A 25,983-nucleotide genomic window follows, 5' to 3' on the forward strand; every position below is an offset into this window, starting at 1 on the left:
TGTTCTATTGATATTTTTGCTTTGACAACATATTTTTTTGATTGATCATATAAAAGTGACAGTAAATTGATTATTTTGTTTTATGTAAAAAAGGTGTTGAAAATGGAAATAAACTCTTTCAATACAGTTTCTATTGTTTACATTTTGGGATTTTCAAAGTATGACTCTGAACGCTATGGGCTAGTCACATTTTCTGAATATCCATGATACTTTTATTTCATTATTAAAAAATTTATGGTTATTATGCTGTTAAGCATTGTGTAATATTGCATCAAAATTGAACAAAACCCTATTCTGGGCACTGCCTCCGTAGTGGCGGTGAAAGGAAAACCATGTCACTTGCTCTTCTCACACTTACAGGAAAGAAACATAGGACTGAAATACAGCTTCAGTTGTAAAATTGTCTCATTAGTTTATTGTTTGGAAGTCATACAGGTTTTTTGTGAAAATTTTTATCTTTCACATGTTGCAATTTTCAATGTGGGACTTAGAGCTCCCTTGGGCATGAAGCCCAGTGGTGATCAAATTTTCTTAATGACCATGTTTTTAATAGTAGATATTTTAAAATTGGTGGTATTTATACAGTTAATCATTATGTAATGTTGCATCAAAATTGACAAAAAACCTACTTTGTGCTCTGCCACCATTAATATTATGCAAAGTAAAGTGTTACTTTCTATTTTTTAACTAGTCTTACAAGAATGATTCTTAGGATTGACATACAGCTCATATTATAAAACCAGCTCTATTGGATTATCATTTTTATTAAATTTATGCATTTTTTTGTGAAATTTTCATTTTTCTCATTCTGGCACTTTCTAATTGTAAACTTGAACTTCGATGGGCCTGAAGCCTTATGCTTTTACTTTCATCAGTGTTACCTGTTGTGCATAATTAAAATTTGATATTGATTGTGCAGTTAAACATAATGTATTATTGCATCAGAATTGTCAGTCTCCTGTTTTTGTGCATTATTGTTTTCTGCTTTTCTTAAGGTGTGACTTATGGGCCTGAAGACCTTTGATAGACAAATTTGTGTGGTCAGTCTTTAAATTCCCCTTGGGTATTCACTAGGCCAAGTTTAGTGCTATAAACTCATTTGCCTAATTAAGTGGCCATTAAATTAGATTTCATAAAGCACACTTGTTGATATTTCCCTGTAAACTCCCAAAGGTTAAGCTCTCTGCTAGATAACATAGTGGCCATAATAAGGAAGCAGTGAATAACAGCTTCATTAGATAATATTTTTGTTGTTTTCTTTTTAATTTTTTCTCCAACACTGGCATTTATAAGATGTGACTTTTAACTCACATCCACCTGAGGCTCAGCACATTTTCTGTATTTCCACATAAGCAGTTGTATTGGTATTCATGTCTTTAAACACTATGTAATATTATCTTATGCACTGTCATCATTTTTCATATATTGGGATTTTCATCATGTGAATTTTAACTCTCATGGTGCTGAAACTGTAATCTTATTGAAGGGGTGGATTGAGACCATCTTCTGGGTCTCCTGGAAGACAGTCAGATTTTAAAGTTTATATTGATGGGTATCTATTTTTTTCTCTGTTGGAAGACCATCAAAATGGAGGATGGATCAACAAAAATACTTTAGAATACTGTCAGAAAATATTTCTGGATCTGCTCCTGTTATTGACCATGTTACCTGTTGTGCATGATGAAAAATCAGTGTTGACTGACTGTGCTATTATAAGCATTATTTATTATTAATCAAAATTGACCAAATGACCTTTTTGCATCTTTTTTTTTTTTTTTTTTTTTTTTTTTTTTTTGTCTGTACATTTGACAGCTTTGCTGCCTTGTTTTTTTTACTTATTTGCCTTTAAAAAAGAACATATTAAGGCAGTGAACTTCATATTTATTAATAAATATTGATTTATAAATATCAACTCATAATATCACTAATAGTGTTAATTATTTGATATATCCTTAACCAAAATTATATGAACGTTGATTTGATTCATACCAAACCAAAAACTGCAAAAATTGGTCCCATTTCTGTTATAATCTAAAGAAATGCGTTAGGTGTGCTGTGGTGTAACTGTCACAATTTCCCAATCGTGATTGCTGTATCACAGCGCACCTTGCCTTAAGGGTATTGTAATCCTTTATTATCATCCAGATGCCGGAAGTGTTTTTTTTTTCTTGCATCTAATTATGAAGTACTGCATCTATCTTTGAGCTGATTTAAAACAATTTAAAAAACTCGAAAATATAAAATATCAGCATGTATATTTCTCATTGCTACGTATGAGCATACATTTAATTGTCAATTCACCACCTTTCTATTTGAGGTGAGATGGCAATCAGTTGGGGCGTAACTTCATCCCTAAACAAGTTTTTATCACAAAAATTGACAGTTTGGGCTACAATCCAGTGCCGTCATTTTGGTTTAAATGTTTTTGTTATGGAGTTATAAGCCCCTAATTACAGATTTTCATTAAACAAAGCCATTTTTGCTTTATCAACGGTAAAATCAGAACAAAGAGATTCAGAATGATTGCTGTCAGGGTTTTGGAGTACTAAATGGTGTTGAAACGGTGATCGTGGGTGCTCAGGTAAGATACAAATTTGAGAAACCGATTTTTCATTTTTTACCCCAAAATCGCAATTGTGACGTCACCCATAAGAGGACATGTATAAATGTGATTTAACTTAGTCACTGAACACAGAGCCTTAACCTATTACCCAAAAGCATGTATGTAAAGCTCAGGTCCCAACCGAACGTACGGGCTGCTACGTGTGGTCTACGGCCAAAAAAATGGGGAAAACGTGGGAGTTCGTGCGTGGTTAGCACGTCCATCGTGCGACTTTTGGAGGACGCAAACAGCACGTAGAAGCTTTTCACCAATTACTTGATTTCTTCCCTGCGATCTAGCTACGACCTAACCGGGCATAAAGAACAAAAAAAAAAAAGTGTGTCCAAAACGTAGTTAGGACCTAGGCTTAAGGCAGTAAATAAGGAGTCTTGGGCATATACGTTTAATTCTACTTTGTCATATAAGACCAAATATCTGGTGCACATATTGTGTGTACATATTATATAACTTGATGTACACAGGCACACGTTGAAGTAAATAAAAATCGTATAGACTGCGAACGTTTTATTTTTTATTGAATTATGTTTTACTTATTATTTGTATAAACCATACAGTACGTGCCAAAATTACCGATTTATTAAAATGTAATTAGTTGCAGAGAATATAAATGCAAAATTCCATTTTTTTGCCGTATTTACTTTATACAGGTGCAATTATAATACGTATAATACCCAGTTGCGGTTTGCGCTGGTAACAAATTGTTCAGCTAAAATTATTGACGTTTATTGATGTTTGCATTATGACACATTTTTTCTTAATTTGATATCTCAAATCGAATACGTGGGGTAGTAAGGAGAATTACTATTGTTTCCTACTGAAACGGCTTTCATCAGGAGGTCATTATCGGCAAATATTTGTTGGGTGGTCTGTTTGCCTATAGTGCTGGTGAATTGACAGGGTGTAAACTATATTATGATGCGGACTTCATTACTTGATTAGACAGTGTGCCTCTAAAGTGAGCTGTGTTTGCAAATGATCCTTGTCGTGCATTGTCCGGATCCCCTCATGTTTTCTTAACGTAGGTAAATATTTTACATCGTTTCCGCTTCGATTGAACGTTGTTAGGAACAAACCGGCAGCGAATCCGTTCTCATTTTCGGCAGGAGTACCCGTAACTATGCAAAACAAAATCGAAGTCTCAGTCATTAGTGAAATGTCCCATGCCCACCTAGGGAAGACACCGCCTCCGTTCTGAAACGTGTTTTCAAAGGAAGGGTTTATTGATTATCAAGGCGTATTAGCAACGTTTGTTTTGGCTCCCAGTTGTTCATCAGTCTTCCAGCTCAAATAATTATGACTACTTCCACATCGGTGATGAGAAGAAAGCGCCAGCAAGACCTCCTGCCTCCACTATCTCCCACGATGCTGCCTCCACCGACCCAACGTTATCGGCACGCCAATGCCCCGCTCTCCTTGGATGGCGTCAAGAGAAAAGCCACCGCTATTCTCGACGAAGTGAAAAGAGAAACCTTGGCTTTCAAAAGACAGTGGTTCGTTGGAATCGACGACGACAAGAAAGACAAATGGTTAGAATATATAGAGGACATTGTTTGTCGTGTTAGAAGTGATAAAAATTCCACAGTGACGCTACAAAGTTTTGTGTATCTGGTTGATAACATGAATCAAGACAAATACGATCATCTCCTACAGAAACCAGAAAACGAAGAACTTCGCATGCTTAATCAAAAACACAACGAACTGAGGGAATTTCGAAGCATTATGCAGGGCAAACTCAAGACTGCTATTATAGATAATCTGGTAAAGTTCTGCATAAGTTTTGCTGAAGAGGCAGACGAGTTTGATTCTTATCCTGTAAGAGAGTACGAAGACACTACAATTGAAATCAAGCACCAAATAGATGAGAATTTTGAACGCCTAGAAGTTCTTGAAAAAGAAATGGCTGACATAAGCACTTCCATACAGAGATTTGTGGACGAACTGGATAAAATCATGATTTTGGTGGATGACATGGCCAACACATTTTTAGCACTATCCAAGATTGGGAAGCAATGGATCGTTCTTGATGACGGCTACGACAAAAGGGTATTGTGTCACATCAAACTTTTAGAACAGCATCGTCTTGACACCCAAAATCAAATAAAACTGGAACGCCAAAACAACGCACTGTCCCGTTTAGCGATAAAACGAAAGCAGTTTGAAACTGGGAAGGTCGAGGACGTTCTCCATCAACAGGAGGGTGCACTGGAGAAGCTGCACTTACAGAGGTGCAACGCCATAGGCAAAAAACGAGTGTTGCAGACGAAGCTGGAAGAAAAGGAAGATTGTCTGGGAGAGTTGAATTTTAGATTCATGAAGAGTGAAAGCACCACACCATTGGCCATTAAAAAACATGCCGAGGAAACCGCGCTTCTCAAAGCAGAAATTGAAGCTCTACGAGCAGAAATCCTTCAAGGCAACAGACAAATACAACAACTGAAACGCAACGAAGTCCACTTGGACTGTGTCACAGACGACATTAAGATTTTCCTGAAACACGAGCACAAGGCTGAGTGTCAATTATCAAAGTCCATCGGGCATCAAAAGTCCGACATCAAATATATGACCAGCTGTCTAGCAAGAGTTTCAAGCGAGCTTCGCGCTCTCAAGCGCATTAAAGCTTTTAGAGAGGATCCCGAAACGGTGAAGAAGATATTCCATGGAAGTATCCGCCCACGTACCGCAGGGCCGCTTTCCAACAAATTACGGGGTAAGATTCCGAGTTTTCATTGTCGGCATGAGAGGCAGGAAGAGCTTTGAATAAAGAGAATACAAAGAGAAAAACCATGCAAAATATTCTATTATTTGAATATATATATATATATTTTTTTTTTATTAGTTGAATATGTACATATATATACATATAACTCCGATGTTTTAAGAACTGCTTTCTTTATATCATTTCATATAACAGCACAAATCGCAGCTCGTATTCGCCAAGACTTAGACCGAGTATTTAGTGGCGTTCCTCGCACGTCACGATTGCACAACAGACCAGACTACAAGCAAGAGGAAATACGAGGTAATGCCTACACGTTGTATTTGATAAACAAAGGTCACCTAGTACCACAATGCACATCTTAGAGGTTCTCTCTAAACAAGAGGTGGCCATCACATATCCCCACACTACGTCCCGTTGTCAAGAGTAGCTCACCCTCCGGAACCCCATCCCCTGTTAAGGCCATAAAGTATCAGTTTTTAAATAAATGGTCATTTTAAACTGGTTCTTCATGGTATATCGAATTGCCTAAAACTAATATTGTGGATAATGTGTAAAATTACTTTATTTTATATTTTCAGTGTTCGACATAGGAGAAATGCGTGGAGATGCGCGTGATAAAGCCATTCTGGACCAGTGTGTGAATATGTGGAGGGACATGAACCGCACTCCAGATATCAAACAGATCGTCAGCACGTGGAAACACAATAAGAGTCGAAAACAACACACGTCTGCACGAAAATGACATTCTTAATAATTTGTCATCCTCAAGGTCTTCCATGTTACATCGTTTCAATGAGAGGATGTTATTAGCATGCTACGCAATCACTTGAGGCAGTTTTTAACGATAACACAATTCATAACGTGATATAACATAGTTGTTAACAAACCGTCGTCTTCCTCAATCACAACCTACGCAGCAATTTTATCTAACGTTTTTTATTTAAAGAAAAGAGCTGCTGAAATTATTATAGTTCCAGTATGTGTAATACTGACATTTGAAGATCTCAATACACATCAAAGCAGGTCTCTGTATTTAATTGTTATATTGAAGATTTTATATACATTTTTATTTTCTATTTTACAGAATAAACGCAAATAATTTTTTCAGATGATAATTTTGTTTGCTCAAAGATAATCTACAGCTGGTATTTACAAAATGTGGTTCAAGTCTGGTCTTAAATCCATTTATTACCAATTTTCAAAGGCGTGGCAATTTTGCTCTGGCAGAGTCATTGTAATTGTAGGTCAAACAAATCTATCCAATCATTCGTTTTAGTCCAGCATATGGCAAACGAAAATCGAGTATATTCCAGTGAGCCCTTCATTTATCAACTGGAAGCTTCCTCGACTTCTTTTAATTCAACATAATTTTGTAGCTTTGGATTCTCAGAGTTTCTGTCAATATGAAGTTTTCTTCCCTTGTCTCCATAAGAGAGAGGCGTCCTGCAGTCTTCGGTGCTGAATAGTCGTTTTAATGCGTCCACAGCTGCCATTTCTTCTGCAATTGTTGGCGTTTCTCCGGGAGCTACACAGAAATACAAATATCCAACACGTTTTTAAATAGCACCTTTTAGCACAAATGAAATGCATAGGAATGTCATAACTACTTATGAGCTAATATCAAATTAGAAGGTCATGGGTGCAGATCCACTCACAATTTGGCAATACACAATTACATTGAGCGGCATGTAAAATATATTGACTTCTCTGCTCTCTCAAAAAATATTGCAAACATTCCATCATGATTTCACTTTTCGTCTTCTTATTTTGGGTTATCAATACCTAACAAATGAATATCATATTATGCAAGTTTCATACAGACTTTTATTGCATCATCTCCTAGCTAGCTTAGTAGAAATCTCACCTTGCCCAATCAACTCTTTGTCACTGTAAATACCAACAACATACACAGACAGAATAGATTTCTGTCCAGACTGAAACAGTAACCTGGAAAGCAATAAATATATCACATAAAAGAAATCACCTTGGCTGGTATTCAATAAGGTAAGAGATGAAATAACAAAAGAAATTATTCAACCTGCACCTTGACTGTTTCAGTCAGTGTATTTGATTGAGAACCAAGAATTAATAGACTTAATAAATCTTAAAAAATATTGACAGATATTATAATCTTTAGAAAGAAATACTGAATAATGTACTCACATAGGCCAGTTAAGTCTACTGACAACATATTTTTCTACCATACCTAGGTTCTGGTCCTCCTCTTTCTTGTTTTTGTAAAATGTTCACTAAAACACCCATTGGGTTGACAATGGACCACATCTCATTGATATCTTTGCCTATTAACTGGGTCAACACAAAATCCTGTACGAACAACTCAGCCCTCTCCATACCCTTTGGCATGAAAACAAAACATACATTGGCATTGAATTGCAAGATAATGCACAATTTGGATATGCCATAATGCCATAAAATGTAAATAACAGTTCTTTAGATTTCAAAAATAATAAATAAAAAATAAAAATAATTCTTCAGAACTTGATACAGTTTTAACTTAATTGTAATATCTATATTCATATTCATGACACTCCCACAAAAATGCCTTTTTTTAACAGCATAATTACTTTTGAGACCAAAACTGACTGAAAAATAAAAGATGCGTTTGTATCATTGTAATGACAAGGCATTGTATGTGTCATGTACCTGGTCATGAGCCAGTGCTCCAACTACTGCCTGAAACGTCTTGCTTAATGTTTCTTCACTCGGAGGAAAATCCTAAATGCAGAAAAGAACAAATTACTTGACTACAGTTTTACAAAAATACCTCCTTGTAAAATCTTTAGGGAAGTTAGAACAAACATAATAATGGTGAAGTCAACTTCAGAAATCTTCAGAGAGAGAGAACTATTTTAACATTCTGAATGACTGTTTGGAATCTGCTTAAACCCCACTTGTGATCTGAAAGCATTGTATCCCCACTGCTGTTTTGAAAGCCTTTCTTTATAAAACGGAGACAATATAAATCTTCCTTTAAGTCTTAGTCCATGTTCAACAAACTTTTAAAAAAACACCTTAACTGCATTATCTGACATCACTGGTGGACCACATTACATAAAGAGACCCAACTGTGCTTCAGGCTTTGGAATCTCATGTGCATTGAATTAGTTGCATGGTGACATCAACTGATGCATTTCAGATGACTTCTGGCTGCACTTCGTCCAGTTGGGTTCTGGACTTTTTCACAATCAGGACCAGAACAAAACCATGAATCACACATAAAGCATACACACATGAACAAGACACACTCATAAAAGCAAAGCAAATGCATACTTGTAATGAAAATCAAGGACTTACTGCTGACAAAATAAGATCTTTGATCCCAATATTCAGAGCAATGTAAGCTAAAAGTTCATCTGTTGTCAGGTAGTCATGGACTGCACTAGAATAAACCAATGAGATAAATTTGGTTTTTATGCCAAAATACAATCACACACTAGCTTTAAAAGATATTGACTGTGTGTGTGTGTATGTGTAACATATTGAAAAATAGTGCAAATATGAAGACCCATGGTTTTAAAGCTATCTCAATTCAATGTTTTGAAATATCATAAATTTATAAATACACATACCTTATCCCTTCCTCAGGAAAACTTGGATAGTGATGCCTCAGGTATGCCTTTATATAATCACTTATGAGTGTCATGCCTGAATATATCACAAACATATGATAAATCTTCTCTCCACTATGTCTATAAATGATTCAACAAAATAAATACTTTGCTTATCTAAAATTCAAGTTTGAGCTTTGATCTATACTTTTACTGTTCACAAAAGAGATCTTCTTGAATTTTCCCAAACATTTCAAGTCATAAATATAACTGCTTTGTTTACCAGAAAAAAATTGTTTGTTAAAGACGATGCACTAGTAGTATGAAAAGTATTCACCATCGGAAAATTATTCAGATGCTGTATCTGTGAAAAAACAACATACCACTGCTTATAAGATCTTCATTACTTTGAAAATCAAGCAAACCCTCATCCCCTTCGAAACTGTCTTGTATCTTTGACTGCTCTTTTTCTACAAATGACCTTGAAGAATTGAATTATAATATTAATGAAAATCAAATTCAATAATATCATCTGCTTCAATTCAGTCATCTAAAAATGTAATTATATATATCTGCAAAGAAACAGACTAAAAAACTAAAAAGAATCCTACCTATATCAATTGTTTTACTCAAGCATGACTTTTAGATGAATTGTTTTAAAGGCCTTTCCAAATATGAAAACATTATTGTGTTTATCTGACTGATTTCCACAAGTATTAACATGTTTAGTTAACTTTTATATCCTTCTTATCTGAAATCCGTATAAAAGAGATATTATTATTATACACGATTGTAAATATTATTACTCAACATCTTCAATACCACACACTTTCTCTCTTAAAACTTTCGAAACTATCGATCATTGGGAAAAATCAATTAGGACTGTCAAATTATACCTGTGAGTAAATGCCTTTTTGAGTGTGCTGTCAGTAAACTCCTCACCAAGCCTTTTCCCAAATGCATACAACTCTGCATCAAAGTTCCTAAAAGTTAAAAATTTAAAGGAGCAATCTCAATATAAGCATTCATAAGAAATCAATTTTTTATTAATATCTTCTAAAGGATTCACAGTTAACTTTAAATACATTCTTGCCATAATGATTATAATTGTCATTCTCCAGTTGACATATGTATCAGGTGGTTAAAAAAACGTTACTAATTATTAAGTTAAAATAACTCCAAAAGTTCAAAAAGCTTCTAAATTAAAATTTTGCAAAGACTTTTGATCCATTATTTTTAGTCAATCCTGAAAATTGTTAAGTGTTAAAGTGAAACAGTTTTGATATTATCATAAATTCAAAAGCACATGCTGAGGTGTCAAAACTGCCAGACATTAGCACCTGTCAGAAGTCACATAGGCCAGCATGGCATTTTTTTTTTTTTACTAAAGATTTTAGATTTTTGGGTGTGCCTAAGAAAGGTATAAATTTTCATTATTATTAAATCCATCACTTTCATAATATATCCTAAATTTCATTTCAATATCTTAAAAAGTGTTGAAACTGCTGAACTTTACAATTAGCAATTTAAGGCACCTTCTCTTGTTGCAACCCTTACTTTCTCTTATTCCAGTTGTTTGGTTCATATATTAAATTTTTAACAAAGACCATCTTGTGCTGCTTGTGCAGCTTCATATGACAAATGATATAATAAAAAAACTAAACAAATGTTAATCTTTCACATTACTCAATAAAATACATGTATAGTAAGACACTTTATGTGAATTAAGCCAAAATAAATAGCTTGCAAATTTTGTTTTGCATACCAGTTGAGCCAAGATGATCTTGGTTCTTCTGGCACTGGTCCTTCCTTTATTCGCCTGTTGTACAGTTGAAGTAACAGTGGCTTTATATGTCTTTTTCTTGAATGAATACCCCGGTGTGCTGAAATTTTAATCAATATTTCCATGATATTTTCACAACATAAAAAAATTTTTCATAATGAATTGGACATTAAGTAAAGATAAAAAAACTCTGTCTGTCTGCTGTGGGATAGTGATTTTACTGGTGCTAATATCTCAATATGTTCTGTTGCAATTAAGATAAAATGTCATTAGATTTAATATTTAAAATTCAAATATGGAAAGTACCACATCGAAGTTAAGTTTGTAATTTACTTATGCCCATCAATGCATTTCTATTACGTAGCATTCATGCCCTGTATTAAAACAAGAGTGAAAATCTCTCATACAGAACATGCTGAACTAGGTGATTGATTTAGGTTGCCATGCTCCCAACTAGTATTTTATATTTGTACCATGCAACTGCAATTTAAGTTATTAATTAAGCATTTACTATCACAAACTCATGGCTTGAGATCGCAAATAGCAATTAGGTGTTTTTATTCTTGAAACAGTCCATGAAGAGGATGCATAAGCCGAAAGGTCCCACGCATTTCAAACCTAGTTTTAGTGATCTTTATAGATGCATTTTTCAGCTTAATTTATAAATTTCTAAAACAAGTCCAACCCGGCGGCTATGATCAATTACCAAGGAAGCACTGAAACTTGAAGTGACTACAATTTATCCCTACATAAGATGTCTGTATGGAATACCAAAGATAGTCTTAATATTAATTACTGCTGTCCCCTTTGCTAGTTCCTGCAGTGGGGATATGTAATTTTGGAGGGCTTATGGGATTTAGTGCAAATGTAATGCTTTGATTAAATAAAAAGTGATTTTTTTTTCTTTTTTGCAATTTCTTCTGACATTCACACTGGGTTGCTGGAGTTAATATTGGTGTCAACCATTTTTCCAGGACCTGGGAGAGGTGTAGTGCACTGTGTGACCTCTGGGGTAGATAGCTGAGGAAAGGCAGAGGTGCAGCGTTTTGTTTACTAATTTAGGGGTACGTGTGTTTGAGTGCTGCCTGTAAGAAAATTTGGTAGTCATGGTATATTTTTGTCATTAAAGTTAAAATCAAGGTGTCTCTGGTCGTGGGGGTAAGAAATGTTTCACTGAATTATTTTATTCAGGCAGTTTTGCAGGTATATGTTAGTATGGTCGTCAATGGCGAATTATTACGTGGTCTCTGCCCACCACAGAGTGCACTTTCACCGTTTCAGACAACTTTGAACGTTTCATGCTCTTAAGTCAATAAAATCCGACCTACAAGTGGATGTTTTTGAAGTCTTACTGCATTAATACGGAAATGTAGTCATCATTTTACCTGTTACTGTACTTGGTGAAATCCTGTTTAAAAATACCCTGGATTTATTCAAAACTTGACCACAAGTACACATTCCTGAAAAAGAAGCCATGCCGTTTATCTGGCCATGTAAAACATTGCTATATATTTTCGAAATATTTTTATGATAGTTAACATGCAATTGATATTAATTAACATATAATTTCTAATAAATAGAAAACGATTATATCATATCAATATCAAAATATCTCAAAATAAACAGAAAAAGATTTATTATTGGAGGCAAAATAATGCGAAACTATTTTCCTGTCTCTCGCTGAACACCGTGGAGTCAACATGCACCTTACAGGGGTCCTCGGGTTTTACAAACGTATAACAAAAATCAGCGGAATGCGGCATAGAGGGTAAGGGATTGGGTTAATGTTATATTTTAAACGTACATGGCTCAGTCAAAGCGGTCACTGGCATCCTAGTATTTGCCATAAAATAATTAGAAGACCAAACTTTGCGCGAATGTCAACTAACGTTAGAACTTAAGCTTAGACTGGGTTCCCACAGATTTAGGGTGCATTCCCAGCGATTTAGATCGATCCAGAGATTTTAGACCCCATTCCCATAGATTTTAGATCGATCTATCCCTGTGGGGAGTCTCACTAGATTACTGTCAGCTTAGCCGGCTTAAGCTCGCCAGGGGGATGGATCGATCTAAATATCTGTGTGAATGGTCTCATAGACCCCATTCCCATAGAGATTTAGATCGATCTATCCCCCTGGGGAGTCTCACTAGATTGGTGTCAGCTTTACAGACTTTAATGTCTGTCCCCCCTACTAAAAGCTGTGAGGGGGTAATTACTTAGTAACTATGGTGCGCGCAGGGCTGACAGCAATTTAGCGTGAACCCCCAGGGAGTTAGATTGATCCAGATGGATCAATCTAAATCTCTGGGAATGCAGTCTTAGATGAGCAGTCAGAGTACCTTACATCAGGGTTACTTCTACATGTACTTCGAGTATGCTGGTATGGTTGGGGTCATACTCTAACAATTTATTTACGTTTTTATTCGCCATATAGCAAGACTTTGAAATTAATGCATATAGTTAATCCACAAAAAGCTATGTGTCGCATGGTAGATTTTTTCTCTGCAGTAAGTATAGGACAATAACTAAAAAACTAAAAAAATTAATAATAAAAAAGACAATAGATGTAGCAACCATGAACGAAATTGCTAAAGATAACAGAAGTACAGCAACATATGTAGTTGTTAATGCTCATTTTAGTCAAAGAACTTCAAGGGTACATTTAAACTGTCAATTGCCAAACAATAAGATGGACATAATCAAAGACAAAATTTTTTAAAGTGATTATTTTTCTTGGTACAGTTGTTAAGACAAATGGCAAAGTCATGGGGATGTGATTTTTTTCTTGTTTTTAGCTAGATTCCACTAAATGCAGCTTTTCATCAGTGATATATAAATTAGGGTGAAACAATTCCACCAAGATCTTATTTGGAAGAGAAACATACCTCATATTGTATTGTGTGATAACCTCAATGAGGTTGTGTCAAGGAAGCTGGGAGCCTATGATAGGTCAATTTTAACAAACTGGCCTCAAATTCTGAAATAAAATCATGATTTATTTTTGTTTTCAAGAGTTAAACGTCAAATTATGAATTTAGGTATTTCTGTACATGTGGGTGAGTGATGTTATGTATGTATGTTTTACGCAAAGGCAGATGTTTGTGTTTTATCAACATAGAATAAAAGGACTTAGAAAGAGTGCTGTGAAGAAAATCATTGGCACGCAGGAATTAGTAATAGTGATTACTTCTAAAGGCATTTAACTATTTGTAACCACATTCTGTTTGTAGCCCTTGATTGGTTAATGAACCTAAAAACCACATAAAATGACTTGAATACCTCAGCAGTCTTTCATAATGTAAAAAAGTTAACTTTCACAGTAATGTAATAAAATTGCCATACATATGCCACAATGGTGTGGAAGCTTGCAAAACGTACCTCTGACTATAAACTTTAAAATTCAAAATTAAATTGAAACAGCAATTAAATCTGAGAATCAGCTTCACTTTTTCTCTGTCAACATTGTATAAACAAATGGTACTGAATTAAAATATAAAATGATTAAACGCGTTAATGAATTGTTTTACTTTATTTTTTAATTAATTTTACTGAAGAAAGAAAAGGTTGATTTTAAACTTGTATACAAGACTGAAAGGGGTTTTCTTTTTGGTCACCAATAAAGGGTTTAAAAAATAGATAATGGTGTCCTTCTCATTGAAATGATACTGGTATTTTGCTTTCAGGAAACATCGGATCATTCCCCAAGTCACACCTAAAATAAAGATGCAAGTGGTGGAAGATGTTTTCCTCCAAAAAAGGAATCTGGACATTCTAGCGAAACCATATATAACAAAGGTGTATATATATATATATAATAGTGTTTAAATAGCTAGAGCAAACTGCTTGTGGCTTGAAAAAGTCTACATGAAGCTGACAATATAAGATGATATTGTTCATACAATTTTAAGATATTTAAGCACTGAAAGATAACTATGCTTTACTTATCAAGTTATCAATATTATTATTTTTGTCCAGGAGCAAGAATATGGACACATGGCAGCTCTGGGAAAAGAAAATGCCAGCAGAGTGAACTTTAAAGCAAAAATTGTGGAAGAAAAAAGACAAAAATTTTGTCAACATAGATCTCTTGAAGATCAGTTAGAACATTTAAATAACAAAAAAGCCTGGGAGTAATTGCTGTAGTAGGATCATATGAGAAACCAATCTAACACAAATGTTTGTTGAAAGGACTTAAAGGAGTGAGAACTGAATCTGCTTGTTAAATCACTCTTGCGTCATGTTTTCTGCATTTTGGTCATAAAAGGTTAATTTTTTCCAAAAAAACTGAGAAATCCAGTTATTATTATTGTTGTTGTTTTTCTGTTTGAAGGACTAATACTTCTCATATGCATCCAAGGAAAATGACTGTTCACAGCCTGAATATTTTCAAAGGTGTATTTATTTCTTATTTGTTCATTTTATCAAAATTTTTATGTATTATTAAATTTCATCTGGCGACATCCTTTTGACTCATGTTATGGTCATCCAGGTCCTTCAGCTCCTATTTGTTTTCTATGAAAATGGATAATAAACAAATAATACATAATACAAAAATATATATAATAATATTATAATCCTCAGTCAACTTTCTTCTGTGACTTTGACTCGGGGGATGAACAAAGGCAGTAGTAAAATGTGCTGGACAACACTGCTACGCCAGCAAACACTACCACTATAAGGTCAATAAGGTATTTTTGATACCATACCATCTCTCGAGTTTTGGGATGAAGGTAATGCGCACCGCCTTCAGCCAAGACGGAATTAATTGAACGTAGAATATTCGGACCATGCGCTGTGACACGTTCTTTAAAAATCTGTGAAACCCTCCTAGCGTTTGATCTGATTGTGGAATTGTGTAACAATCCTTGGATTGCAGCAAAGAGAGTCTCCGCAGTCAATGTAGATATGTCAACGCATTTTCCCACGAAAAGTCTGTCGCTCAACTTTTTGCAGTTTGCTGGTTGGTCTCCAGCTAAAGGAATGCCCAGAACAGGGACGCCATGGAAAATACTCTCGTAGGCTGCCCCAGCTCCACAGTGGGAAATGAAAAGCTTCACTTTCGGATGTGATAATAAATACGGTTGAGGAAGCCATTCCATGAGAAGTGTATTTTGGCCAAGATTGAGAGGAGGTGTATTCAACTGTGGATATCGCCAAATGACTTTATGGGGTAGTCGCGCAAAAGCATCAGCAAAAGCTTTGGCCCATTTGACTTCATAATCAAGTAACATCGATCCAAAACTCACCACGATTATTCCGTTTTCGTCAGAAGATTTGATGACTCCCATTACATTCTTATACAAAGGCTTTTTCGGCTTACTCACCCACTGATTAAAAAATCCGCCTATAAACAACATGTCGGAATAAACTGGTCCGGGATAATCAAACAAGAAATCTGAATTCATGAATCCAAGAGTTATGTTATTGAAAACGTTATTCGGATCCGGGTCTGAGAATCCGTGCTCTAACATGATTTTATGAAATCTTGGATAAAATATCCAGTCCACGTATTTCCGCTGCAAGGGACGGAGGACGAATAGTTGCCACGCATTTCTTACTCTTTCGAAGAAGGACATGTTATCAGATATTGCTTCATAATTATCTGGAGTGAACGATATTGCTGGGTATAGATCAGGGATTTGCATGACGTGAGCGCCTGGGAGCATTTGCACTGTGACCAGAGGGATTTTCAAATAAGCTGCGACGGCGTAGCCACATAACCAAAAATAATCTGTAATAACGACTTGAAATCTACTGCGTATTAAAGTCGTCAAAGTTGCATTGTCAGCAAACAAATCAGATGTGGCTTTGAACGATGTGCTATGCTCCGTCATTCTCATACCGTTCACATCCATACGGCGGAAGCTGTCCAAACTGTCAAATCCTTCACATCGTCCGAGTTTTGGTGTAGCTCTGTCAACACTTGACGGGTCTTTGTATCGTAAAACTTGAATATTTGTATCTTGGATATCAAACGATACGTATGGTCCACGATAGGTTTCAGGCACTAAGAGGGTGACATTGTGCCCATTCTCTGATAGGTACCACGATAATATCTCCAGGTTGATCATGTGAGAGTTGATACAATGGCTATAAGGTGCCATCAAAATATTGCCAGCCTTAGTGACAATAAATAAAGTGAAGCCAAAAACAAGTGTTTGGGTGAGTGAAAGTGCCATACTTCGAGGTCTGGCACAATCCAGGATTAGCGCGCTGAAAAAAAAAAAAAAAAAAAAAACAATAAGAAAAAGTTAATTGCCTATTATATAATTCTGAATGTGAAAAATTACTTCAAAAGTTATGTTTAAGTAAAATGGGACATAACATAAGATCGAAAGTAATAAGTGACGAGATTATAGTCTCTGGCGCTGGCAAACACCTGCCAATATCTATATTTCTTTTATACTATCAGTAATAGAGGAAATGGATTTTCACGTTGGTTTTGAATCTCGATTAATCTCAACAAGCAATAGGAAATTCTCCCGTTTTTCCGTGGGAAAAAAACTAATAAGGTAGCCTGCAGCGTGGTAAATCAGCAAGCCCCGCATACATTCTGTCTGAAGTTTGTAAGATGTCTGTCTTCCTCAAAATATGAAAGTGGCTATTAGTGCACCTACACAAATTAATGATCAAAGGTCCAGCTCCGACAAATATTGTGGAACTTCTATCTAGAACACTGCAGTTATGATCCCTTAGACGGTCATCAAAACAGTTTGCATACCCATCTTCTGGATAGACAGCTAGTGTGCCTCCATCAGAACAGAAGGACAGTTGACGTGAAACTCGGCGCAAACGAAAACCAAGAAAAATGTATGAAACACAATATGAATCGTTTTATCTTGTTTATCCCCCTTTTCGCTCTCCGGACTGTGGAATATATTTCCCCGTTTTGGAATCCCTTGTTAAGGATATTGTCTCCATTCGCCAAAAACTCTTTATTTACTGCCATAAGTACATTCATTTGGGTACAATATAAATCTTCAGTGTTCGGTGACTAAATTAAGTAACATTTACATAAATATAAATCTTCAGTGTTCGGTGACTAAATTAAGTAACATTCACATGCATATCATCTTACGGGTTACGTCATAATTGTGATTTTGTGGTAAAAACTAAAAAAATCGGTTTCTCAAATTTCCCCTTTACCTGAGTCCCCACGATCACCGTTTTAACGCCGAATTGAAGACACTATTTAGTACTCCAAAATTCTGCCAGCGACTTTCTGAGAAGTCTTATTTAAGATTTTATCGAAAATCTGTAATTAGGGGCTCATAACTCCATAACAAAACATTTTAACCAAAATGACGGCGGGATTGTAGCGCATACACTCGTGGTAAACTCTGCCAATTTTGATGATAAAATCTTGTTTAGGGATAAAGTCACACCTCATACCGATTGTTATCTCACCTCAAGATATAAAGATGTTAAATTGACGATTAAAGCTTTGAGTTGCCTATGCTTATACATTGCAATGAGAAATATAAATGCCGATATTTTATATTTTCGAGTTTTTTAATTGTTTTAAATCAGCACAAAGATAGATGCAGTGTAGAATAATTAGATGCAGGAAAACCCCAATTTCGGTATCTGGATATTAAAAAAGGGTTACAATATCCTTAAAAGCTCCAAATGTTTTGACGATGGCATGAATGCTATATTAGTCAGCGGCAGTGTTGATGACCCCTTATCACGGACTCATGGACGCAATTCTGTCTTTCCTTTTTTCTTTTCTTTTTCTGCTCCAAATGTTTAACAAGTTCAACCAAAGCAGACCAATTTACATCAATTCAATTGTTCAATTTATCATGAGTGTAAATGAATCATTTTGTTCAGCATGGCATTAATATTTTTACTCAGAAGTTAACTAGTTTAGCAGAAAAACGGCATGATAAACCTACACGTAATTTGGCATTCGAATGCACTTTTTTAAAATTAATGTATAATAAGAAGAAAAATAAAAGGCTTACCATATTTTATCACAAATCTCTTTACAGACCGGTCCCGGCAGAAATTTGCGGTTATATTGTAACTCACGTCGCAAACAGCTGCGAGTATAAGATATGTAAGGACAGCCTTAAGATATGAGCATGCACGTCATGTACAAGGATCACTGGCAAAGATGGATATTGATAATATTTGAGATGCATCAAATTTAAAAAACATGACAAACAATCATTATTATCATACAACTGAAAAATTATAATACCAGTAGGTGATATTCAAAAGGAGGAATTTATTAGAAAAAATGTAGTTGCTTTTGAATTATTTACAAAGGTTATTACATGGAAGCCTTTTGCTAGTTAGCATGCTCCAAGCAAGAATAAATAAAGATCAAAGCTGGATAAAAATGTTAAGTAAATGAGCAGTGTGGCACAAGTTGTTGCTACACACTCTTGTTCTTTTTAATTTGTCATTATTGTGAAGAAATCCACCGACAAGCTTCCAAATCCTGGCATGGTTATATACCGGGTACATGCAATTATCATTTATCTTCATTATTTTTATGTACAGACACTTATGTGTCTGAACACATAGCCGTCGCCTGTGTCTGTCGTCGTCGTGTACTTTCAGTGTTATACATATAAGATGAAAACCGTTTTACCTTTCGTCTTCAAACTTACAGAACTGATGAATATTTACAAAATACAGGTCAAGTTCGAAAATAAGCCCGATAGGACAATTTTTCCAGAAGTTATGCTGTTTTTTTTTTCAGCAGCTTTTTTCAGCATATTTTATTAACGGTTATATAAACAAAATGAAAACCCTTTTACCCTTTGTCTTCAAACCTACAGAACCAATTTTCAGAAACTACCTGTACAGTAAGTTGTAAAATCAGCCTGATCTGACCATTCTTCTAGAAGTAACGCTGTTTTTTTTTCGTTATATTTTATCCACCGTTATACAAATAAAATGAAAACCATTTTACCTTTTGTCATCAAACTGCGGAACTGATATTTATGAAATACGTGTCAAGTTTGAAAATCAGGCTGACTGGACCATTTTTCCAATGAGTTATGCTATTTTTTTTCAGTATATTTTTTCTTGCATTATACAAATAAAATGAAATTCATATTTTCTTTGAAACTGACTAATTCAAAATCTGATATATAGATCAAGTTCAAAAATTGGATTGATCAGTTTATTTTTGTTGAAGTTATGCTGATTTTTGTATATAAATGGGTTTTCCTCATGCCATTCTTATGCATGTTAACAGTCTTAGAATTAAGCTATCATATTTGTAACAGTGTTCTTTAACATTTTCTGCATCTTAACAATATTTTATAAAAAAAATAAATAAAAATAAATTGCTTATATAAAAATGATGGTATATCTATTATTGTGCATTGTGTAATAAAGTGTCAAAATCGAAAATAAACCCAAATCAGATCAGTTTGTCAGATTCAATCGCTCACTATGTTCAGGATCTCAGAATGGAGCAAATAAGACATTTAAAATTATTTTATTGATATTTTCTGATCTCAACAATTTCGTTTGTTGACCATATAAAAATGATAGTAAATTGGTTATTTTGTATTATGTAAAAAAAATATTGAAAATGGACATTTTTTCTGCTTTATGTCTATACATTTGGCAGTTGAGCTGCCTTGTTATTATTGTTGTTGCTGTTACTATTATTATTATTATTATACAACTTTATTGATTAAATTATTGATACCAGTAGGTAAAAATAAAAAGGATGACTTTATTTGAAAAAAAAAATGTAGTTACCTTTGAAATATTTTCAATTTCAAAAGGTATTACATGAGAGCCTTTAACTAAATTAGCATACACCAAGCAAGAATAAATAAAGATCAAAGTTGGACACACACATACAGTGAATGAGTAGTGAAAGGAATAACAACTGTTGTGTAAGATATCAATATTTCACAATAAATACATTATAAACAACTCATAGAAATATAATAAAATCTATTTTACCACCAAAACGGCAGTTAATGTATTTATTCTGGAATTTGTGTTTGCCATCATATCACACGACCTCCATATATGGCTACACTCTGTAATGATATCTTAAGAGTATATTACAAAAAGACCAAACATTTTAGGAGAAAAAACAGGGACTTACTTTGAATGTCAGAATGAATTCATTAACCATTGGTAAGTATGGGAAAATTGTCCATTACCCCAGGAAAATCAATTTTTTTTTCCTAAATGAACACCTGTTATCCCTTTAAGTTCAAATCATTGCTGCACTCAGTTGTATCATCTGCCATTTTTGTGAAGAACCCCTGACTTTTATCAGCATTTTGGCTATACTTATGTTATAATTTGTCCACAACAGTCTTAGAGACCTTTCAAACTGAGTCATGTCAAAATAAACTACTGCATGCTAACTTCACAGAGACTCACTGAATGCCGCCAATTAAACAGACTAACACACTTCCTCCTGGTGTTGAGTATAATACAGAGAAGCTGGTGAGTATAAAATAATAATATGTTGGAACCAAGAGGAGGCTTGTTAGTCCCTATATCAATGTATTCTGAATGCTCTCCCTTTGATTTTTCAATCATGTCTGCTTCCTTAATTAAGAATTTTTTGAGCAAAAATGTTCATTAGCTTGGTAGTTGAATCATAAATGAAAATTATCAAGCACAAGCCGAAATTTATTTCATACTGTTAGCTTATGACCAGCCTGGATATAGGCCTATGTTATTAGAATTTTTTATCTTTCTTAAATTTTTTCATGGCAATTGTACAGTTAATCAGTACACGAAAAAGTATTAAATGATACATTATCTAAAACAAATAACAACACTTTTAGTGTCTTTTTAAAAAAGACTGTCAACCTGCACAAAACATACAGTATAAGTTTACCTAAATAATAAATAAATAATATCCATAAAAGCAAAAGACAAAACAAAGCCTGCATATCAAATACAAAAATGAATGTATCACAATTCTACCTATTCATACAACATTACTGAGATCAACCAAGAATGCGCATGAGCACCAGAAACATCATCACAACTGCCATCTTGGAAGTCATCATGTGCAGGAATATCAGTGTACCAATTGTAATCGTTTATCATCACATGGGAAATAGGACAGAAACTTTTATTGGAAATCATCATGTGCAGGAATATCAGTATACTGATTGTAATCATTTATCATCATGAATGTCCCCATAGGATAACTGGTCATTGAATACATCTCAGCGCTAGATCATCAGCGCATGACCAGTTTGTCCTGAGGAAGGCTCTTGAGTAGAGCTAAAAATCTGATGTTATAAAAGCATTGTCTGTGATACTATTAATTCAACAATTCATGCATATATACCAGACTAATGAACTTTTTTTAAGAAGACTGTCACAGTTTTCAGAAGGAAAGGACACAGAGTGAGTCACAGGGGATAATATGTATCCAACATTTTCCTCATACCTAAAAAAGATGGTGATCACCACATGATCCTGAATCTAAAGTCTCTAAATAACTTTGTAAAATACAGACATTTTAAATTGCACATTATTCATACATGCACACAGCTTATGGCACAAGATTGCTTTCTAGCTTCTACTGACCTCTCAGATGCCTACTACACAGTACCGGTACATGATAATTATCAGAATACATGAAATTCACCTTTGATAACCAGCTGTACAAATTCACTTGCTTAGCCAATGGACTAACTTCAGCGAGGGTAGGGAATACCCCCCCCCCCTTAATCACCTATCACGAAGAATTAAAACAGGTCAATCACCAATCACGAAGATATATTCAGGCCAATTACCATTCATGAGGATACAGACAAGCATTTTAAGTCATACACCAAGCATGAGATAGAAGTGTGTGGGAAAGTTATTATGGAGACTTCCTACAAACAAAGAAAGGCTTCGATATCATTCTACATTGTGAAACATGACCAAAAGCCAATCCTATCTGGGGAAGCCAGCAAGAGGCTAGGACTAATTCAGAGGATTCACAAAGTCAAGTCAGCAGAAGCAGAAATAGATAAGTACCCTGAGTTCAAAGCAACAACAGGAACATTGCAAGGTATTTACACCCTGAAAATTGACCCTACAGTGCCGCCAGTTGTCCACAGTCCACGAAGACAGCCTCAAGCCTTAATGCCTAAGATTAAAGAAAAGCTAAGGAAATGGAGGAGGCAGGTCACTTGGTAAAAGTTAAAGAGCCTACAGATTGGGTGAATTCCATGGTGGTAGTTTGTAAGAAAGATAAGGTCAGGATCTGCATTGACCCAAAGGACTTGAACAAAGCCATAGGAAGAGAAAATTACCCCATACCAACGGTTGAGGAAGTAGTAGGATCCATGTCCTCTGGTGCGCATGTCTTCTCAGTCATAGATGCACAGTCAAGATTTCTGCAATTGGAATTGGACTACGAGTCAAGTCTCCTGACAACTTTCAACACCCCTGTTGGACGTTACTGATTCCTAAGACTACCCTTTGGTATAAAATCGGCACTTGAGATATACCAAAAGGCCATGGATCTCATGTTAGAGGGAATCGACAGTGCACAAGGAGTAATGGATGATATTCTTATTGCTGCTGAGACTCCTGAAGAGCATGACCACATCCTGAAGAGAGTGGCAACAAGAGCAAAAGAGTTGAACCTAAAACTCAACTTCAACAAGTGCCAAATCATACAACCTTGTGTGAAGTATGTTGCTCACATGATAATTCAAGAAGGCTTAAAATCAGACCCTGACAAGGTGAAGGCAGTGAGAGATATGCCAGTACCAAAGTCAAAAGAAGAGGTAAGATGTTTCCTTGGTTTCATTCAGTACATGTCCAAATTCATACCAGACCTAAGTAAAGTAGATGCACCCTTGCGTGAAGTCACAAGACAAGGAGTTTTACTGGAGCAAGTCATAGGAAGAAAAGTTTCCAAGCTTCAATGTCTGTGTTGTGAGACACCAGTACTTGCGTATTATGACCCTAAGAAGGAGCTTACAATACAGTGTGATGCCAGTAGCTATGGAATAGGTGGAGTTATCCTACAGGAAGGTCAGCCCATTGCTTACTCGTCCAGAGCTCTCAACAAAACAGAGCAAAATTATGCACAGATCGAAAAAGAAATGCTTGCTGTTGTACATTGCTGCAGAAAGTTTCACCATTATATATTTGGATGCCATGTTACAGTGGAGAGCGACCACAAACCATTGCAGGCAATTTACAAGAAACCTCTGTTGTCAGCTCCTATGCGTCTACAGGGAATGATGTTCAAGCTACAGCCCTACGATATTATGCTAAAGTATAAGCCAGGGAAAGAGCTAGTAATAGGAGACATGCTCAGTAGAGCAAATTTGCCTAACACAGTCCAAGATATGGGGCCAGTCTACATTAATATGGTGGATTATTTGTCAATTGCTCCAGCAAGGTACCAGCAATTCCAGGAAGCAATAGCCACAGAGCTTAGTGAGTTGCATACTATGATTCTGAAAGGATGGCCAGACACAAAGGAGGAAGTGCCCCACTCTATTAGGCAGTATTGGAACACAAGAGAGGAACTCTCTGTGTATGATGGCATTGTCTATAAAGGAAAGAGAATAGTAGTACCACCCAGCATGCATTCTAACATGCTTTCTCAAGTACACAAGTTGCACCTGGGCATCACCAAGTGCAAACAGAGAGCAAGAGAAGCCCACTACTGGCCAGGCATGAATCAACAGATTGAGAACCTAGTAAATGACTGTGCCATTTGCAATTCATACCAGAACAGTCTACCGAAAGAAACACTCAGACCTATGAAAACCCCTGATATGCCATGGTCTGAAATTGGATCGGATATTATGGACTGGAAAGGAGAACACTACTTAGTGACTGTTGATTACTTCTCCAAGTACACAGAGGTGGATAAATTGTTAGACCTCAGTAGTGCTGCAACCACTGATGTTTTGAAAGCACAGATTAGTCGCCATGGCATCCCATTGAAGATGCGTACAGATAACGGTCTTCAATACAGCTCACAAGAATTTTCTGAGTTTTGTATGGACTTTGACATTGAACATGTAACTTCGTCTCCAAAATACCCTCAGTCAAATGGAGAGGCAGAGCGTGCTGTTCAAACAGTAAAGAGACTATGGGAGAAATGTGAAGACAAACATCTAGCTATGTTGGACTACCGCCTCTAGAGCACGCCTCTAGAAAGTTGTGGCCTATCACCCACTCAGATGCTTATGTCAAGACAACCCAGGAATAAAATCCCTATAAGCAAAACTTTGCTGAAGCCAACAGCATACAAGTTAGAGGATGATGTCAGTTATGACCAAAAAGCAAGTGGACAGTTGCCAGTCTACTGTACCCTGCAGGGACGACGTGTGGGGAGGTGTGTGAGAGGCGGAGAGACTATTAAAAGATTAGGCAGTTTTTCTTTCATGTACATCCGCCATTTTTAGTTCTCAGGATTTGTAAAGCCTGGCTCAATTCGTTGAGAATGCGGCCTTAGTGAGAGGAGACCCAGTGTACATGGCACCCTTTCCTGGAGCCAAACAATGGCTTCCAGCAACAGTAGTAGATCATCATCACTATCCTAGATCCTATATTGTAGAATATAAGGGGTGAAAATACAGGAGAAACAGAAAGTACCTGCACTTGTCGACCTACAGAGCAAATGAAAGAAACACAAAGCCCAAGATATTGGATATTCCCATACCAGCTACCAAAGAAACACCAAAGAAAGAACCAGCTTCAATGTTAACTGGCACAGAAACCAGTATGACCACTAAACTAAAGCAAGTTAATACCCCGTCGGTGAAAACTGAAAGCAAAATTCCTATTATTACTCGTAGTGGCCGTGTCTCTCAGCCACCAAGAAAACTAAACTTATAACAAATCAATACAGTGATTCATCATGGGCAGAATAATCCCATCAATCAATGTACTTGTAGCCTTAGATAGTCCACTCTGAGGCTACCCTTTAGTTTCAAGTTAAATTGTTGCAAGTCAGTTGGTTTAAGTAGTTTGTTATTGTTTCTTCATCAAGCAACAGAATTCACTTTTACAAATTAAATAACTTTAATCTTATTTGGAACACTACAGAGAGACGATTAACTCTAAGACGGTGAACTTTAAAAAAATTACTTTAACAGAGATGACATTGATTCATGTTGTTTATGCTTTATTCAAATGATCTGCCCGATACCACTATAAGGGCTGTGCAATGGCTAGACCAAAATCAGTTTTTAAAGCAGAATGTTGCTTGTGTTGTGGTACTGACCTTCGACTGCAAGATATTCTTAGTTCAAACTTGAAACTCGGCGTTAGTCACTTTGCTTCTTGTCTCGTCTGCATGAGATAAGGTAAGCG

General features: G+C 35.7%; 3 protein-coding genes across 3 annotated transcripts; 2 read left to right on the forward strand and 1 right to left on the reverse strand.

Annotated features, from left to right (window-relative positions):
• Positions 1–1,846: 1,846 nt before the first annotated feature.
• LOC106151163 (uncharacterized) lies at positions 1,847–6,449 on the forward strand. The gene is made up of 3 exons (XM_013524270.3): positions 1,847–5,330; positions 5,535–5,642; positions 5,921–6,449. The coding sequence occupies exons 1-3, from the start codon at positions 3,917–3,919 to the stop codon at positions 6,082–6,084; spliced, it is 1,686 nt and encodes a 561-aa protein (XP_013379724.1). The 5' UTR covers positions 1,847–3,916; the 3' UTR covers positions 6,085–6,449.
• LOC106151164 (large ribosomal subunit protein mL44) lies at positions 6,369–12,238 on the reverse strand. The gene is made up of 10 exons (XM_013524271.3): positions 12,080–12,238; positions 10,677–10,794; positions 9,808–9,894; positions 9,295–9,392; positions 8,933–9,008; positions 8,658–8,742; positions 8,007–8,078; positions 7,549–7,697; positions 7,207–7,289; positions 6,369–6,867 (listed from the first exon to the last, which is right to left on the reverse strand). The coding sequence occupies exons 1-10, from the start codon at positions 12,168–12,170 to the stop codon at positions 6,671–6,673; spliced, it is 1,056 nt and encodes a 351-aa protein (XP_013379725.2). The 5' UTR covers positions 12,171–12,238; the 3' UTR covers positions 6,369–6,670.
• Positions 12,239–12,340: 102 nt separating this feature from the next.
• Positions 12,341–15,157, forward strand: LOC106151204 (large ribosomal subunit protein mL63). The gene is made up of 3 exons (XM_013524323.2): positions 12,341–12,462; positions 14,379–14,490; positions 14,671–15,157. Exons 1-3 carry the CDS (start codon positions 12,395–12,397, stop codon positions 14,827–14,829), a joined length of 339 nt encoding a protein of 112 aa, XP_013379777.2. The 5' UTR covers positions 12,341–12,394; the 3' UTR covers positions 14,830–15,157.
• Positions 15,158–25,983: the final 10,826 nt, after the last annotated feature.

This window comes from Lingula anatina, chromosome 1, assembly GCF_051362555.1.
Source record: "Lingula anatina isolate TDL-2025a chromosome 1, LinAna3.0, whole genome shotgun sequence".
NCBI classification, from domain to species: domain Eukaryota; kingdom Metazoa; phylum Brachiopoda; class Lingulata; order Lingulida; family Lingulidae; genus Lingula; species Lingula anatina.